The sequence below is a fragment of the Lemur catta genome, chromosome 3 (genome assembly GCF_020740605.2).
Source record: "Lemur catta isolate mLemCat1 chromosome 3, mLemCat1.pri, whole genome shotgun sequence".
NCBI classification, from domain to species: domain Eukaryota; kingdom Metazoa; phylum Chordata; class Mammalia; order Primates; family Lemuridae; genus Lemur; species Lemur catta.
The window spans coordinates 79,266,833-79,287,397 of NC_059130.1; the positions used below are offsets into that span (position 1 = coordinate 79,266,833).

Below are 20,565 nucleotides of genomic sequence, written 5' to 3' on the forward strand. Positions count from 1 at the left end.
ATGTGCCACCATGCCCAGCTAATTTTTCTATATATATTTTTAGCTGTCCATATAATTTCTTTCTATTTTTAGTAGAGATGGGGTCTCGCTCTTGGCTCAGGCTGGTCTCGAACTCCTGACCTTGAGCGATCCACCCGCCTCGGCCTCCCAGAGTGCTAGGATTATAGGCATGAGCCACTATGCCTGGCCCCAGTTGCTTGTTTTCTTGTTGTAATGGATATTGCTTCCACTGCAGAAGCTGTTCCTGTTTTCTTCCTTTCTAACAGAAGGCCATTTTTTCCCCCAGGTAACTATCCCTGCTGCTCACACATATGCCTTAGGGAAAGCTGGTACCCACTCTCTGTTTCAGCCATAGGCCTGACTGCTTAGGGGTTGGTCTCATTCTTTTTGCCAGTGATTTTGTCAGAATGGGTATGTTCCCAATGGGTACACTGGGAATGGATTTTGTCAGTTCTGGCCAATGAGACACAAAGAGAGGTTTGCTGGAGATTTGTGGAAAAGTTCTTTACTCTTAAGAAAGCCACAAGAAGTCCCCATACTTCCCAAATTAACAAGGAAGCAGAAAGCCCAAATTTCCATGGGCAGCCATCCCCCAGCGATGAGGGAACCAGCCTTAGCAGAAAGCTGACACAGTGGGTAACAGAGCAAAGACAGAGATGGAAAGAACTGGTTCTCTGACGGCAAAACTGGACCACTGGGTCAGCAAACCTAGAGCCCAGCCTTACTTGTAGCCACTTTCTGTGAGAGAGAATAAATTTCTTTGTTTCAGCCAGTCTGAATTAGCTATTCTGTTACCTCCAGCCAAAATTTTCTCAGTGAGCCAGTTGATTATTTTCTGTACAAGACTCAACTGTTTGAGAAAAGAGACTGTGTTTATCTTGTTTATTTCTGAAATCAAGTACCTAGCACCATGCCTGGCACATGGACACCACTTGACAAACATGGGTGGCACCAGTGAATGGAGTCCTTATTTTCTTTGATGACTTTTTCCTGCAGAATCCTAAAAATATGTATTTAATATAAATGAGACATCTGGTAATAATAAGCCCCATTAAAATTCTAAAACACATTAAGCATCTCCTCAATTGAGTTATGACATATTAAATGTTATAGTTAATTAACTAGAAGTTTCTTTACTTTCTAGGGGTACCTAACAGAGCATGAGGGTGATAAATGGAGTATCTACATTGTACTTATCTGGATTTTTATTTTAAATCACCACCATCCTGGGATTACTGCAGATTTCGACGGGATAGTTGGTAAAAAGAAAAAAATAGTTTTGATTTTGGGACAGTCGACCTCACTCATAATTTAAGAAATGCAAATTACAGCAAAGAGAAAGCATTCTTTCAGTTATCAAACAAAGGACAGAAAAGAAGAACATTTAGTACTGATAATGTTGTAGGGAAACAGGAACTTTTAGACGCCACTGAGAGAATGTAAATTAGGACCATCTTCTAAACAAAATACATAATATATAGATTTAGATATGTATGCAGAGAAAATATCTATAAATATATAGAACAATTTTTTTAAATTGCTTACTTCTAGGGAGTGGAATTATGGAATGAGGACTTCTTGCATTAGTTATTTCTATGCTGTTTGATTAGAGAAGAATTAGCATATGTAGTTTTGCCTGTTTAAAAATAAAATAAAGGAGGACTATGAGAAATACCTAAAAGAAAAAAAAAATCCAAGATAAAAAGTACCATGGACTTTAGAATTGGTCAGATCTGGGTTCACATCTGAAGTCTGCCACTTATAATTATATGATTTAGGGCAAGTTGTTTTCTGAGTACAGGCTGAGTATACCTTACCTGAAATGTTTGGGCCCAGAATTGTTTTGGATTTTGGAATATTTGCACTATACTTACCAGTTGAACATCCTAAACCCAAAAATTCAAAATTCTCCAAAGGGCATTTCCTTTGAGTGTCACGTTGATGCTCAAAAAGTTTTAGATTTTGGAGCATTTTGATTTTTGGATGCTCAACATGTACTTGTTTTTAAAGTACAGATAAAAATACCAGATTAAAAATACTACCCTACCAGGTTGCTTTGAAGATTAATGTGTTAACATGTAAAATATCTACTTGCATAACGCCAAGTATACTTAGTTTTGTTTCTAGCTTTTTGTTGATGCAGGTTCTTTATTCCTGTACTGTCTCATGTAATCTTCCTACCAGCCCTATATGGATATGTACCGTTGTGATCCCAATTCATGGATGAAAAGAATGATACATTTTAAGTAACTTGCTAAAGAACTTCTAGCTAGTAAAAGAGGCAGATCAAGGATTCAAAGCTCAATGCGACTGACACCAAGGGCCATGTTCTTGGTACATTTAGGGCCCAGCATATAGGTCCAAGTTGAAGCATCCATTAAACAGCTGTTTTCTTCCCTACTTTAGTATTCATTTTATAACGACCAAGAAACTCTCATCTTTAATATGCACATTGCTGAGAAATATAAACACAAAGATTTCTCTAATTTATTTAAGGAAGACTTTCTGTCTCTCTTCAAAGGCCCTTCAGTTTAGGGCCTATATACTAGGCCCTAAATAAATGATGCTCTCATTTCTCTCACATTCTTCCTCTTCAGTATTGAGTGTTGATAAAGCAGTCTTATAGGAGACAGGACTAACAATCTTTTTAAAAATTATTGTCTTTAGACCATGGATTTTAAAAAATGTGATTCAGCAATTCATAACCAGAAAATTTCTTTAGATAGGACATCATCTTTGATAGGGTGGCTTTGCTAATAAACTATTTAACACAGAAAAAGAGAAGAAAAAACTCACAACACAGAATTGCTCCGTTGAAGAGAAATCTTACACAACAGCCCCATGTAAGATTAACTACCTGTGGCCTAACTCGTTTTTTCTAAAAGTTTGTTTTTCACAGCACTTGAGAAGAACTGGGAAGATAGAAGGAGTGTGGCCAACAGTTCCAGCCAGATCTCATTCCAAGGACTCTGATAAGTCAGCCTCACAGAGGACAAAAAAAAAAAAAAAAAAAGGAAAAACAGCTGTAGTCATTTCACAGCTGCCAGTGTGCAGCAATAACTTTTTTCCCCCATTTACTCCCTAGTAACCACCCCCCATCACCTTATCCTCCCTGCTGGCACTTTTCCCTTCTTTCTCTTGTGCCATGCTCTTCCCACCTTCAGGAAGTTAAAATAAACTTTGTTTCTTTAAAACTATTCTTATCTTTATGTCGAGAATTCTTTCTCATCCCACATTACCACCCTACCAGTCTTCTCAGTGAGTTTTGGGTAGTCAAAATTACCACACAAAATAAACATGCCCAAGTTAAATAAATTTCAAAAACAAATTTTTAGCATTTTAGTGGGTAAGTTTTAAATATGGAAAAACTCTTAACAAACGAATAACCCTTTCAAAAATCAGTACTTAATCTGTGGAAAACTTTTAATATCCAAATTACTTAGTATGTCTGGTTCTGCAAGTTGTGGGGGCCCCTTAAGAGGGCCTAGGGAGGCTATGGTATCCAATGGAGCTTTGAAACAGACAATGTTTATAACTGCAGCACGTTAGATTGTAGGACAAACCGACAGGTCACTCCTCTAGTAACCCTGCAAATGGCCACCACCTCTGGTCCCAGATAAGAGGAGATTTGTACCAGGAGAGTGGTCAGCTGATACAATTCATATAATTATGTATATGTCTCCTTGGGGAAAAGAAAGTCTTCCTTAAATAAATTGGAGAAATCTTTACGTTTACATTTCTCAGCAATATGCATATTGTAGACAAGAGTTTCTTGGTCTTTATAAAATGAATACTAAAGTAGGGAAGAAAACAGCTGCTTAATGGACGCTTCAACTTGGAAAATTTAAGAAAACATGGGCAAAACAAATAGTGTATGCATCTTTTAAGATGTGGATAAAAACAAAAAATACCCTCTACATCTATACCCACATCCCACACTTAGAAGCTAGGCTCAAGTGAAGCAAAATTTACTGTACAAAGCCAGGTCTCAATGCCACTTATTCCATAAATCCCTTCCTTTTTCTTAGCTGGGAGACATCTCTCCTTCCTCTAAATTCTCCTCACATCCTGAACCTCTTCTGTCACTTATCATCATCTCTTTTGTATCCTAATAATGTATATACAGAAATGATCTCCCCGATCAGAATAAAAGATTCCTGAATCCAACATCTGTGCCTCATTCATTTGCTTTTTCTAATTCATTTTTACATTTATCCTAGGTCTGTATCTCTTCAAAGTCCATGCTCTTTTTAACTGTACTATGCTCCCCTTCCAAATCTTTTCTTCTGTTTTTAGTTTGAGACTCCACAGGAGGGTTTGAGGTCCGAATCCAGACGGAGAGGAAAGTCAGGCAAAAAGGAAGTTGGAGTTGAGGGAGGTTAGCAAGAAAGTATTTGCTTCAAGGAGAGCAAAAGTGTAACAGACCGTTCATGCTGAAAAAAGTAACAAGAGTGTTCATGCTGAAATGAGGCACAGAACAAAACAATGTGGATTCTGTTCTGAGAACAGAACGGCTTATGAGTTAAGGAGCCTTCCAAATACCCTACTCACCAGGAGCTTAGAAAAACGATGGAGAAGGGAAAATAGGTCAGCAGCATGATTTCTAAGGTACGAGTGTATCACGGTGGTTTGAAGACCATCTGGCTGACGGATGGTGGCCCATTGACACCCCAGATGAGTCAGCTAATCCAGGTGGCTGGATGTCGCCATCCTCACTTGCTGATCATCAAACCACCTGCCCAAAGCTGCCTGCTCAGCCGCGCCTGCTCAAGGAGAACCACCTTCCCCCACGAAGCCCACAGTCAGTAGATCCCACAGTGAATTATGTTTTACAGGTGAACGAATGGAGAAGGCAAGGCTCACATCGCACATTTAACACAGCCTTCCCCAAGAGACCTACGGTAAGACACGCAGTCCGATCTTCACGCAGTTCCAAACCCCCTCCCCGGGGATCCCCTGAAATCTTCTACGTAAAGTGATGATGGTTATTATTTTATTTTTAAACTTTATTTTTTTATACCCACTATTTGTCTGTAGTTTCCCCCCAGCTGAACAGTGAAAACCTTGATAGCAGGAATGATGTTTTATTTGAGAGTAGACTCTCAATAAAAATTAAATTCATTAAAGATGTTATTGTAGATTGAAAAAATGCTTCTGATCAGATAAACGTTCAACAGTGTTGCTCCCTACCCTGTGTTTCCTCATTTAACATGACAGAAGAGTATATGGATATATACAACTGTTTTCCTTTTAATGGATTTAAAATGTTACTAAGCAAAGTAAATTAAAAAAAAATACCAACTATACTTCCCTAATATAATTGAAAGTTTTTTTTAAAAAAGAAAACTTACATTGGTTTAGATTTTGTCATCTCCATATTTCTTAAATCAGTGCTGTTTTCAAAAACACCACAAAGTGATTAGTCTCACTGCTAGCCTAAATTCACAGATATTTCTTTCTGCAAAGCCACATTTACCAGATGTGACAAAGTGAATTTCTTTCTTCCAGCCCCAAACATGAGCATATTTACTAGGCTACTCAGAATTCCAGAAAGGCAGTGCACAATTAACATTAAAATAGAAAGTATGTTAATGGAATTCCCTGCGTAATAAACCTCTCTCATCTTTGAGGACTGCTCTACCTCACTTAGTATTCAAAAAAGCATGACTTCTGAGAAAAAGAAAAAAATGAAGGTTCTTGCTTATATAAAGACATTCTAAAAGATTCAGGCTGCCTTGTCAAGGAATGGAATAAATATCTTGCAACTCAAGTATACTTGAGCCCTCAGTACCTCTTACAGAGCCACAGCAGTGGCTTCTTAACTGGGTTTTCCTCTTCAAGCCATCTTTAACATCGCTGTTAGACTAATGTACCTGAAGTACAGCCTTATCAGACCATTTCATTATTCAATGCCTTCAGCAGCTCCAGTGCCCAGAGAATGAAATTCAAACCCTCTGAGATTTAAATTCAAGCCTCTCTCTCATTTGACCTCAATTTATTTTCTAAATTCCATCTTCTATCACTACCTTTCCTATCCCCTTATATTCATCTCCCCATTCTACACGAATTGTTTTACTTCTGTATTTTTGTTTGTGCTATTTCCACATTCTAATCATACACATATTTAAAAATCCAATCTATCCAACTGAAATAGCTGTTCCCCTACCAGGAAATAGTACTCATCTTTTCTGAACTCTTCCTGCAGCTTTATTTTATCTCCTAGGACACCCTGTATTTTAGTAACATAAATGTACATCTTATTTTTCCTATAAGACTGTAAGTTCTTTAAGGGTGAAGACTATGTGTGATTAATCTTTATGTACAAACTAGATATTTGGTAAATAGCAGCAAGCAGAATGAACTGAATCAATAAGTATTAACAATTATTCAACACTGAAATGAAACATCAAGGATATAGTAAAAAAAGGAACCAAAACACAGTTCCTGCCATTCCTTTAGTCAACAAATATTTATTAAGTAAGGATTATGTACTGGACACTGGGGATTCTGTGATCAAGAAGACAATAAGCCCAGTCCTACAGAAGGATATAATTTAGTGCAGCACATACAGTCCTCATTCTTAAAACATTGAGACAATGGCCGGGCGCAGCAACTCATGCCTATAATCCCAGCACTCTGGGAGGCTGAGGCGGGAGAATCACTTGAGGGCAGGAGTTCAAGACCAGCCTGAGCAAGAGCGAGACCCTGTTTCTACCAAAAATAGAAAAATTAGCTGGGCACGGTAGTGTGTGCCTGTAGTCCCAGCTACTTGGGAGTCTGAGGCAGGAGGATGGCTTGAGCCCAGGAATTTGAGGTTCAAGTGAGCTATGGTGATGCCACTGCACTCCAGCCTGGGGTGACTGAGAGACTGTCTCAAAAATAAACAAATTGAGATAATGAAGGAAATATAAGACCATAGAGAGAAATATAAGAATACACAGAGTCCTAGCTGAGAAAACCCATTTAGAAATGGTTCCCTCTTTTTCCATAGGGCCCAGGTGATACCACACAAATGACAGAGGATAATTTTTAAATGAATCATGAGTATTATATAACTAGAAAACTAGGGGATAAAGATTACTGAAGGGAACACTGTGGGATGAAGGTGATCATAATAGTAGCATCCCTCATTTGAACACTTATGTTCCAGGCACTGAGCTCATTACTCTCTATACATTATTTTATTCATTTTGAGTCACAGGAAACTTGGAGGAATCTTCCAAAAAGCAATCCTTCAAGGAATTGTCATTTATGAATTAATAAAGTGGAAAGGCAATCCAAGTGGAAGAAACAATAGGAGCAAGGATATAAGAGTTAGGAGACCAAGATACAAGTGAAGTATCCACGGCTTTATAATGCATTAATGAAAGAAGAACATTGAGTAACTGTGGAGGTGAATACAAAATCTGAATTCTAACCTTGAAATGAAGACTTGGTCTGATAGGCAAGAGGGAGGTATTAAAGAGTTTTGAGCAAGAGGATAAATACAGTAAATATTGTAAGAAAAGAAATCCTGACAACCTATAGAATAGGAGAAAATATTTACAAACCATACATCTGATAAGGTATTAATATTCCAAATATTTTAGTAACTCTAATAACTCATTAGTAAGGAAACAAATAACCCAATTAAAAAATGGGCAAGGACATTCTCAAAAGAAGATATAGAAATGGCCCACAGGTATATGAAAAAATGTACAACATCACTAACCACAATGCAAATTAAAACCACAATGAGATGTCACCTCACATCTGTTAGAATGGCTCTATGAAAAATATGAAAGTTAATAATGAGAATGTGGAGAAAAAGGAATTCTTGTGCACTTTTGGTGGGAATAAAATTTAGTCCTGCTATTATGGAAAGCAGTGTGGAGGATACTCAAAGAATTAAAAATAGAACTACTATACAATCCGGTATTCACACTACTGGGTATCTATCCAAAAGAAATAAAATCAGTACATCAAAGAGATATCTGCACTCTCATATTCATTGCAGCATTACTCACAATAGCCAAGATATGGAATCAACCTAACTGTCCATCAACAAATGAATGAATAAAGAAAATGTGGTATACACAACAGAATGTGCATATATTCAGCCTTAAAAAAGAAGGAATCCTGTCATTTGTGACATGGATGAACCTGGAGGTCATTATGTTAAGTGAAATAAGCCAGGCACAGAAAGTCAAATACATGTGATCTCATTTAAATATGGAATCTAAAAAAGTTGAACTCATAGAAGCGGAGATTAGAGTGGTGATTACCAGGGGCTGGGGTTTGGGGTTGGGGTTGGAGTAATGTTGGTCAAAGGATACAAAATTTCAGTTAGAATAGGAGGAATAAGTTCAAGAGATTTATTATTCAACATGTTGACTGCAGTTTTAATAATAATGTATTGAATTCTGAAAAATATCTGAGTGAGATGATTTTAAGTGCTCTCATTTAAAAAAAGATAAGTATATGAGGTGATGTATATGTTAATTAGTTCCATTTGGCCATTCCACAATATATACATATTGCAAAACACCATGTTGTATATGACAAATGTGTATACTTTTTTTTTGAGACAGAGTCTCACTCTGTTGGCCGGGCTAGAGTGCCATGGCATCAGCCTAGCTCACAGCAACCTCAAACTCCTGAGCTCAAGGGATCTTCCTGCCTCAGCCTCCCGTGTAGCTGGGACTACAGGCATGCACCACCATGCCCGGCTAATTTTTCTATATATATTTTTAGCTGTCCATATAATTTCTTTCTATTTTTAGTAGAGACGGGGTCTTGCTCTTGCTCAGGCTGGTCTCGAACTCCTGAGCTCAAACGATCCTCCCACCTCGGCCTCCCGGAGTGCTAGGATTACAGGCATGAGCCATCACGCCTGGCCTGTTTTTTATTTTTAGAGACAGAGTCTCACTATATTGCTCAGGTTGGTCTCCTGAGCAACTCCTGATCTGGACTGGTCCTGCCTCAGCCTCCCAAAGTGCTGGCATTACACACATGCCCAGCTTGCAATTTTTATTTGTCAATTTAATTAATTAGCTAATTAATTAAAGGAAGGAAAGAAATCCTATTTTGTATATAACTATTGAAAATGGAAGATGCTGGAGGCTGGGAGTTCTGGCAGAGGGCTATGATGATATAAGCATAATCACAACTAAAATGAGTTCTTACCATGTGCCAGGTATAGGGCTAAGCATTTTATTCTTCCAACAAATCAGAATTAATTATTATCAAATCCATTTTATTTATTTTCTACTGAAAATATCAACATTTTCATTCTGTTTTTTCTTTTTCTCGGATACTTTAGATCACTCAAACCCATTTTAAATGTGAGGAAACTGAAGCTTATGGAGCTTAAGTGGCTCAAGTTTACTTTGCTAAGAAATTGTGGAATAAAGATCGGGACTTGGATTTGTCTGAATTCTAAGCTTTTGTTCTTAATCACTGTGTCATACACCTGCACCAGTGGTACCACAATTATAAAGAACTGCAGCATAATCTCTTATAAATATATATAGCTGCATGGATAAAATACTTTAGTACTTGATCCTCACAACCACCCATTGACACAGGCAAGGGAGGCTATTAACCTGGCTGTAGAGAAAAAGACTGCCTTTGAGAGGTTAACTAACTGCCTTTACCAAGGTCATTTGCCCACAGGTCACTGTTAGAGCCAAAACCAGAACCCACATTGCCAGAGTTCTTGTTCAATATTCTATTAGCACTCTTGCTCTACTAGCACACAACTGCATGAAGCAAATTGTTCTCGGCTATACCTCTGGTGTCTAGGATAGTGGTTGACACATAGTAAGAGCTCAGTAAATATTTGCTGAATAAAGGAATGAATATGAGATATCATTAGCACATGATAAAAGCGCTATCTAATTAGGCTGAATCATTATTATCAGGTCCAACTTAATAATGATATGGCTGTATTTCATCTATCTGGTTATGATTTAAGTGGGCTATCTCTTTCAGTCATATGACGGATACGAGTTATGCTTGAGTACTCACTAGAAACATCTAAGGGGAAAAAAGACCCAATGAGAGGAACCTCCACATGCAAATAAGAAGGGATGAGAAAGTGGCCAGGCGACCAGAACACACCTATACTTTTCATATGCCACCCACAGGAGAGGCATCACGCATCTTTGGTGGCAGTTACTAGTGCCAACAGTCCAGAAAGCAACTAAAAAGCCTCTTTAGAATATAACTCAAATTGTGCTAGTGCAATAGAAACATCACATGGCATATCTTTTCAGAGAAAAGGATTTATTATTTATTTATAAATTTAAATGTCTAATGTGATTTAATTGTACTTGAAAATGAAATATAAATAATGGCACACAAATCTAATTCAGATATTATAACAAGTACTTGAAATGTAACGCTGGCATTATTTATACTTTACATATTACTAGCCCGCTTTATTTAAAAATAAAATCAGTCGTCTATATTTTCAGAAAAAGATAAAGTTATTTTTAAATGACACCAAGTTACTTTTCTGGCTGATAACTGATTTTCCTAGGGTAAGGCATAAATAAAATTTATTTTTTACAGGTGACTGATTAGAACCATTTCTGTGGTTAGCACAATTGAAGAAATGAAAAAAATCACTAATACTGTACAGCCATCCCTTGGTACGCTTTGGGGATTGCTTCCAGGACTCCCTGAGTATACCAAAATCTTTGCAGACTTGAGTTTCATAGTCAGCCCTGAGGAACCTGGTATACAAAAAGTTGGCCTTCCGTATACATGGGTTTCACATCCTGAGAATACTGTATTTTCAATCCGCCTTGGATTGGAAAAGTGGACCGATGCAGTTCAGATCCACGTTGAAGGGTCAATTGTATAATATATTTAAATATTGAGCTAAATGTACCTAAATATTTGAATAAAATAGTTTGCATTTATTGAACACTTACTTTGTGCTATAAGCTGTACTAAATGCTTTGTATACATCAATTTCTTTACTCTTTATGGCAAGTCTATGAAGGGCTGGTGATAGCATGCCTAGATATGGACGAGGAAGCTGATGCTGAATCACATACTTGAATCTGGGCATACAGGTATGCTCATTTAGCCTCTCTAGGCACCAGTCTCTCCTTCGGTAAAGTGGAATTAACACTCTCTCTCAGTTTAGATGTAAGTGGGACAGCGGACAACATATCAAAAGCATCTAAGATTGTGCTTGACACAGTAGACACCGTATTCAGTCATTCTTCCTTTTTAAGTGCTGCCCTTTGAGCAAGAAGACAGCAGAAACTAATTGGCTGGGTACAGATTAAGGAAGATATGTCACAGATACCAGAAGTCATTTCTGACTGCAAGAATACAAACCAAACAGAACAGAAAACCCAGAAATGGTCCTCTTAAAACTAAATATTGACATCAACAGCATATATTTATCTACTCTAAGACACAAAAACTGGATCTCACAGAAGGCTTTTAAAGACATGTTACTTTTCTCAGTCATTACAAGGGTACTTTTCTTTTGCACTGAGAAAAAAATATGCACAATAAAAGACAAATTCAGTCCCTATGGGATGATACTTTGATGTAAACATTTATAGCCAACAATGCTAAAGAAAAAAAAAAAAACCTCCAAAATATTGCTCCCACCAAAGATTTATATGACATTCTATAAATACAAGAGAATAATTAGCAATTAAGTACTAATATTTATTTTGTAGCAATCATGTGTCAGGCACAAGATAGTTCTATGTATATACATATATATGTGTATGCATATATATAAATAAAATCTTTCTCTCTATATATATCTTATCTTAATAACCCTTTGAGGTAGAAATTATGATCTTCCTGCAGAAAAGTAAAGTGAAGGTTGAAGAAAGAAGTTATCGCAGTTACCCAGGATCACAAGTCTGGTGTGTGGCTGCAGTAAGATTTGAACTGAGGTAGTCTGGCTCTGGAGCCCATCTCTCCACCATCATGCTAAACTAACTGCCTATGCTAGAATGCAGAATGAAGAAACCCAGTGCTGGCAAGGCTGTGGTGAAATGGCTATTGGTAGGGAGTCACTACCTATCACTATAATCTTTTTCAATAGTAAGTGGTCAATATAGATTAAAATTCTGAACATGTATAGCTTTTGAATCAGCAATTATATATTGGGGGTATCTATGCTATAAAAATAAAAGCACAGGCTGGGCACGGTGGCTCACACCTATAATCCTTGCACTTTGGAAGGCTAAGGCTGGAGGATCACTTGAGCCAGGAGTTCCAGATCAGCCTGAGCAACATAGTGAGACCCTGTCTCTACATAAAAATAAAATAATTAGCCAGGCATAGTGGCATGTGCCTATAGTCCCAGCTACTCAGGAAGCCGAGGCAGGAGGAGTGCTTGAGCCTAGGAGTTTGAGGTAGCAGTGAGCCATGATAATGCCACTGTATTCTAGCCTGGGCTACACAGCAAGATCCTGTTTCAAAAAAAAAAAAAAGAAAGCACTAATATCTAGTGATTGATACACATGTGTGCCCATACACACATAGGGATGTTTACCCTGGTGGTCTTTTACTGGCAAGATATTGGAGATCATCTGAATATCTGTCAACTGGAAAAAAATAAATTATGATAGGACATATTAAAACATGCCATCATATTAAGCAAAAAAGCAATTTTTTTCTTTTAAATGTATAGAATATATTCCAGAAGGCATATAATAGGCGTCTCAAACTTCACCTACTCAAAACAAACCTCTTAATTTATACCTCCCTGTGGAGGAACAGCTATTCTTCAACAGAGTGTAGTAAATGGCACCACTATCCACCCAGTTGCTCAAGTCCAAAATCTATTTCCCCTCAGCTCCCACATTTAATCAATCAAGTTTGACTCAACCTCCAAAACATCAAGAATCTGCTCACTTTTCTTTGCCTCCAATATGAACACCTCCCCTAAACCATGTTCAGGTCTCACCTGGGCTTCTAGTGCATTACTTTCACCTTCCCACAATCTAGTCTCTCTACCCAGCAGCTGTGGGAGACCAGAATATGCCAACCCCAAAAAGGAAGGATCGTTGAGCTGAAGGCGCCTAGGAAGAAGCAGATGCAGGAAGCTCTCTGCCCTCCCTTTATTTGCCTAAAAGCAGGACATGGATTTAAAAAGACAAAAGGTATTCTTAACACCACCACCACCACCACCAGGGAGAACACAGTTTAGCCACTGAAGACAACTTTGGACCCTTATCCTCTGGAGATGGTACCAGAGGAATCTATTATTCATTAACAAGCTTTACTAACTACCCTTTATCTGCCAGTTATTTGCCTTTCCCCAAGTTGCCCCTGGTCCAGAGACAAAGTCCTTTTCCTTTATCTTGTCACTTCTCTAAAAATTTACTGTTTTTTGTTGTAGATGCTATCTATATAAACTGGGATTTAAAGCCATCTCTTTGAAAACTCCTCATGCTCTGGGCATCTCCCATGTATATACGAAATACACATGTTAATAAACCACTGTTTGTTTTTGTCTTGCTAATCCGTCTTTTGTCACAGGAGTCTGTTCCAACTAAGAATCTGAGGGTTGAAGAAAAAAAATTATTTTTATTCTCCTAAACAGTCAGGTGGATCATTTAAAACTGTATATCAGTGTACCTCATTTCCTTGTTTAAAACCTTCTAGTGGCTTCCAGTGCATATAGAATAAAACCCAAACTTGTTACTCTGACTTACAGAGCCTCTCTCTCCTTGTCTCAAATTCTCCCCTCTCCCGGCTCCTGCTATGCTTCCAGCCGCAGTGCTCAGAGGCTCTCACTTGAGAGCTATTTCTGTCCCCTCTGCAGGGAACGCTTCTCCACCTTATTTTGGAACGTCTGGCTCTTCCTCATCATTTTGATCTTGTTTAAATTTCACCTTGTCCAAAGGCCTTCCCTATGACCAAAGTGGTCACATTCCCCCTCTTAATTCTCTGCAAGGCGCTGAACACGATATGCTAATTCTCTTGGTTTATTTATTTCTTAGTTAATTTGTTATTTTTCTCTCCTCATTAGAATGTAAGCTGAACCATGGCAGGGAGCCTTATCTGTTGTATTCACACCTATATCTCTAATACCCAGAATAGCACCTGACATAAAATATGTACTTACTGAACACTGATTGAGTGAATAAAAAGAATGTGCATTGTATGATCAAATTTTTCTTAAAAGGGGCACTATAAATAGCTATTTATTTTTGTTGTAAAAGTAAACAGTATAGAAAGATACTAAATAGTAAACATCTACTTCCTAGGGAGGTAGGGAAATAAAAATTAAGTTTTCCTCTAATAACTCTGCATTGTTTAATTAGTAACAATAAGTATGTATTTCTTTTTAAAATTAAAAGATAATTCAATAAATAAAAACTGTGAAGGAAAGGAATATTCCCTTGGCTGGGGAGGCAAAGAGATTACACAGCTCTATATCTATCTATCTACTCGAAGCAGACCAATATTATAGCAATCTTCTTGTACTAGTAATTTCTTCATTAATGGATGAAAGTAATTGTTTAAAGATACCTGTGATAAGAGCTATTAAAGTATTTTGAAACATAAAGAAAGGGGTACAATTCAGACATAAAAAAAGAACTTCCTAGTAAATTCTGAAATGCCCAATTAGGACAAAATTTTATATCTAGAGGAAACCTTAAGGAACTTTGAGGAAGGTAATGTTCACATGGTTAAGTTTTACTATATTTGCTTAACATTGCTTTATAATCATACCTCAGATACTTCCCGTTTTAGTCAGGGAAATTCCCTCATTAATAAATTCTAGGAGTTTAAGAATACCAAATACTGAAAATCAAAAATGTCAGATTTGGGGAAAATGATCATGACAAATCCACCTAATTCACTAAGAGCTAATTAGGGACATCCTTACCTCAACAGAAGACGGAGAACTCGATGGCAACGGGAATGGCGTAACGGCCATCTGATTGACTGCATCTTCGTTTCTGTGAAATGTTACAATAGGCAGAATGAGTACACGGTAAATGCTACGTTGTTAGCTCAAATGACAAATACCTACCTAGTTCTCAGCTGAAAATGTACACGTAGCATCATAGAATTAAATACATGCACGTGCACGCACACACCTTCTAAGCATGCAAAGCTATTAGGCACAAAAAGAGATGTATTACTCAAGGGACACTAAGATATAATTATTAGTGACAAAGAATGATGATGCTAGGAGTTAGTCAAATCCCACTTAGTAAGTCAGGTACTGCAGAGGATAATTCTGGAAATGCATCAACTTTTTCAGCACTGTGGAATATAAATTTTTCAAATGGGCGTGTGCAAACCTAACCTCTAGGCCCCATTAATGTCTAGAGTGTTTTGTTCTTTGAACTGGAAAGGTTCCCAGCCTCCTCACTTGGCTTCTAACTTTGTTTTGCCAAATGAAGGCTGACAGGGTGTCTACCGCAGGCCCTGCAATGTGGGTCAAGGAGTGGTGATGGATGGGAAGAGCAGAGCTCCAGACAGGCAGTGCTTTGTGGCTGAGGCCCATTCTCTTCCTCCTCATCCCAATGGAGCAGAATAGGTGGGAGCTGACACCTCATCACCAGGGTGGCAGGCACACAACTCCTACAATGCTGGTTCTGACTGTTCGGGCCTATTTCTACAACATGACTAGCAGATGGTAGGCAGTGGTCTATGGGAGATAATGACTATCCTTTACTATTCATTCTTGATGTATGGCCAACACAATTATCTCAAGATTTATGTAAGCGTGACTTTATGCTTCACGATATAAACTGAGGAAGCTCACAAAAATGCTCCTTACTGATATGTAAAGGTCTAAGACTGCTCACAGAGCTCTCTCCATGTGACCCGTGTATATAGAAGAGGCGCTGCTGACTTGGGAGGGCTCTCAAAATCCAACCCCATTGTACATTTTATTCCTCATCAATTGGATAACAAGTCCATTGGTCCATGTCGTTCCTGCTTTAGTGCTTTAATCATGTCACTGCCTTTACTTGAAATGCCTCTCTTTATTCAATTTATGCCTCACCCATCTTTCTCCTCTAGTATGAATTCAGTAACCTCAACTGGGTGAATTATTCCATTAAACTCACAGACTACCTATACATTGATGTCTTCCAAATTCACATATTTAGCCCAGATATTCTTCTGAGCTTGGATATGCATACCCAGCTCCTACTTCATATTCCTACTAGATGTCTTACAGGCCATCTCAAATACAATAGAGCTTTTTCTCCCACTCAGTCCCCAGATGATTCCATAGCCAATTCTCCCCACTTGTGTAAACATCAACACTATCTGCCCAGTCGTTCAACCAAGAACCAGGAGACTTTCTTGAAACCTCTCATCCCTCACCTGTACTTCCAACCCACCAAGTGTTGTTGATTCCACCTTCAAAACATATCCTGAATCCTTCCACTTTTTTCCATCCTGTTCTATCTATAAGCCATCATCATTTCTCACCTGAAAAGAGCATCCTATTTGGTCTCCTCTCTTACCTTCTCTCTCTAATCCATTCTTCACCCAGTGGAGTTATTATGATCCTAACACATAAATCTGATTCTATTTCTATCTTCTGCTTAGAATCTTCCTATGGCTTCTTAATGCTCTTAGGGTCAAGTCCACAACGGATGGATAAGGAAGCGATAAGGTCCCAGCCCCCATCCCTGGCCCCCTCTGCTCTCACCCCCTTGCTCACTCTGGCCCAGTCCAGCCGCATGGCATTCTTTCCACTTCTCAGCTAAGCGAATGTCCACCCACCTTCTCTCACCCTGTTCTCTTCTGCTCTGCCTGTCTGTCATCCAAGTCCTTTGTCTCATTTACTCCTAGTTCTCTTTCATAGTTAACACTAATGTCATTTCCTGAAACAAGCCTTCCATGACCTCCAGGATATTCTTATAGCACTCTCCACAATGATCGCTTTTATAGCTCTGTTTCTTTCATAATCTACCTGATTTGTGTGAACATGTGCTTCAAATCTTTCTCTCTAGAGGGTAAGCACTCCAAGGACAAGACCCACGTCCTTCCTACTCTCTGTTACACTATCTAGGGGTAACACAGTGCCTGGAAAATGCTTGTGCTTAACATAGTTATTGAAAAAAAAATGAATAAATGGGGGTGGGATGTAATGACCACTCTCTTCAATAAGGAGACAGAAATGTAGGAGTTTCACTAACTAACTGTGGGGCTTTGGGGACATTTCTTCTCAGAGCCTCAGTTTCTTGATCACGTAAGCAAGTAGGTTAACTGTAAGAATCCCAAACTGTTGTCAATTCTTTGTGGAATGAGGCAGAACATAAAGACAGAGATGAAGTCTATGTACCATTTCTTATTCTACTCTTCTTGGATTCTTGGACTATCTAGTACACAAGCTAAACCAAAGCAAATTGGAGAAATCTAAAACTATAAAGTGACGTAGAGCATGAAGAATGTATCTATTTTTTCTGCAGCATTACAGATGGCTTGAGCATGCACTCTTATGTTAAGAATTGGCTATTGTTTTTCAGGGAGTGCTCACACATAGAAAAAGTAATCAGTCACCCTGGGTAAGTAATAGCATTTCCCCAGTGGTAATTCCCTTTTCCATTCAGTTTCTCCCATCAAACAACACAATAGAGCTCAGTTCGGCTTAGGGCTGAAAGCCAACAGGACACATCTGCTCCAGATTTGGAACTCATAGGGCAGAGTGTATTTGGTAGTAATTAAGTAGATGGCTTTTCATATCTCTTTCAAAGGTTACCAGCATTTAAAATACGGCTGCATATAAATTCTTATTGAGAGATCACGATTAACTAGACTAAGTTAGCTCAAATCAGTCAAGCTATCCCTTTACAATTTAATGATTTTCCCAAATTAGTATGATTTTAATGACCTTTAAAGTCCATATTTGAACCCCACATAATAGAAAACCTACCACTACTCTCAATGAAAAGAAGAAAGTTGCTGCAAGAAGTTACAGTTCATAATCCTTTATAATCTAGTGAATAGTGAATTTCACACACCTCAGCATCAAGTCTTAAAGAGCTGACATAGCAGCAATTTTAAAACCAAAAGTAGAAAGAAGGAAAACTAAAGAAGAGAAGGCATTTACACTTCAAACAAGCAATTAGCCTGGATGACATCTGGGGAGCTTTGATCCCTTATATCCTCTGAAATCTGTTTGCTTTATATTAATAATTAACCTTTCCTTTCCATATAATTAACACAGATTTTTGTTTTCTTTTTTTTTAGAGATGGGTTTTCCTCTATTGCCCAGGCTGGCCTCCATCTCCTGAGCTCAAGCGATCCTCCTGAGTAGCTAGGACTATAGGCACTCGCCACCATGCCTGGCTAATTAACAATAAGCTTCTTAGGCTCCAGTGCCCCATATGGGACACAATCAGAAATTGTTATTGTTTATTGGTGTTTTTATAATTATCTTTGAGAGCTGTTGGGAGACAGATAATGGAGTCCTACCACGGATAACAGTGAGAACCTTCTTCCAGGGCATAGGACCCTGTGTGTGTATGTCCTTTTTGCTGTATGTGCCATGCTCAGTTATTAAGGAAATCATTTGTGCTGGTCTTTCTCCCTCTCCAAGCACAGGGATGGGATCTTATTTCTTCATATCCCTAGCTTAAAGCAGGGTACCTGGCAGAGAGCAGGTGTACTATAAATGTCTGTTGAATGAAAGTGATCTTAACAAGGCAGGAAAAAGAAAGCAGAACTATTAAACTGTGCCCTGTGTTTTCCGAGCGGCTTCAATCAGTTAATGACAATGTGCTTCCTGTACCCAATCAGCTCTCAGTATTTACCACATGTAAGGGGCATTTCTTGGGGTGGCCCAGCTCATGGTGATTCCCTGGATGGGCCATAATGCCTACACTAGGTAACTAACAGCTCTGCCTCAACTTGACTGGATGGAGAGGGCAGACACCCACTTCAGTGTGGGCCAAATTCTCTCTCCCAGGGACCTGAAATTTAGAACAGACACATAAAGACCAGGAGTGTAGCATCAAGATAAAACCAATGCAAATGTTCAAGGCTAAACGGGGGACTCGAACTCCCTTCTGCTGACATTTCTAGAGTCACGAGACTTCTTCTCTTCAGAGTCTTGACTGTATGGCTCTTTTCTAAAGAGTACATCAGACATTTCTGTATTCTTTTTTTTTTTTTTTTTTTGAGACAGGGTCTCGCTTGCTCTGTCACCCAGGCTGGAGTATAGCAGTGAGACCATAGCTCACTGCAACCTCAGACTCCTGTGCTCAAACGATCCTCCTGTCTCAGGCTCCAAGTAGCGGGGACTACAGGCACCACCACACCCAGATAATTTTTCTATTTCTTGCTATGTTGCTCAGGCTGGTCTTGAACTCCTGAGCTCAAGTGATCCTCCCACCTAGGCCTCCCAGAGTGCTAGGATTAGAGGTGTGAGCCACCAGACCCAGCTTATATTCTTTTTTGTTTGTTTGTTTTTGATATGTTATATTTATACATATTTATGGGGTCCATGGGAAATTTTGTTACATGCATAGAATGTGTAATGATCAAGTCAAGGTATTTAGGATATCCATCACCCAAGTATTTATCATTTCTATGCCTTGGGTACATTTTAAGTCCTCTTTTCTAGCTATTTTGAAATATTGAATAATACATTGTTGTTAACTATAGTCACCCTACTGTGTTATCAAACATTATTCCTTCTATCTAACTGTATATTTGTACCTATCAACCAACCTCTCTTCATCCTCCCCACCACTAAACACCCTTCCCAGCCTCTGGTATCACTTTCTACCTCCATGTCATCAAATTTTTTAGCTCCCAAATAGGAGAGAGAACATGAAATATTCGTCTTTCTGTGCCTGGCTTACTTCACTTAACAGAATGACCTCCAGTTCCATTCATGTTCCTGAAAATGACATGATTTCATTCTTTTTTATGGCCAAATAGTATTCCATTATATATATATATATATATACACACCACATTTTCTTTACCCATTCATCCACTGGTGGATACCAAGGTTCATTCCAAATCTTGGCTATTGTGAATAGTGCTGTAATAAACATGGGAGTGCATGTGTCCTTTTGACATATTGGTATCATTTCCTTTTGATATATACCCAGAAGTGGGATTCCTGGATTGAATGGTTGTTCTGTTTTTAATTTTTTGAGAAATCTGCATACTGCTTTCTACAGTGGCTGTAGTAACTCACATTCCTACCAACAGTGTATGAGAGTTCCCCTTTCTCTTGCATCTTGTGAATATCTGTTATTTTTTTGTCTTTTTAATAATAGCCATTCTGACTGGGGTGAGATGGTATCCCCTTGTGGTGTTGATTTGCCTTTCCCTGATGATTAGTGATGTTGAGCATTTTTTCATACATCTGCTGGCCATTTTGTAAGTCTTCTTTTGAGAAATGTCTGTTCAGGTCCTTTGCCCATTTTTTAATGGGATTATTTGTTCTTTTACTATTGAGTTGTTTGATTTAGTTTTTCTCCACAGGATGCTAAGGTAGTACCTCCAATTCAGTTTCTTGTTTGTAGAACATATTTATATTATGGCAAACACATTTTAGATCCTGATTTCAATTCTGATTTGTTATAAAAACACACTCATATTGGT

The 20,565-nt window shown here is 38.4% G+C and overlaps 1 protein-coding gene across 8 annotated transcripts in view; it reads right to left on the reverse strand.

Moving 5' to 3' along the window:
• PATJ (PATJ crumbs cell polarity complex component) overlaps positions 1–20,565 on the reverse strand; it is a 337,132-nt gene that overhangs the window by 90,691 nt on the left and 225,876 nt on the right. For all 8 annotated transcript variants that reach the window (XM_045547880.1, XM_045547882.1, XM_045547878.1 and 5 more), the window contains exon 30: positions 14,864–14,936. In XM_045547880.1, coding sequence (XP_045403836.1) covers positions 14,864–14,936 — 73 coding nt within the window. The remainder of the gene's footprint in view (positions 1–14,863; positions 14,937–20,565) is intronic.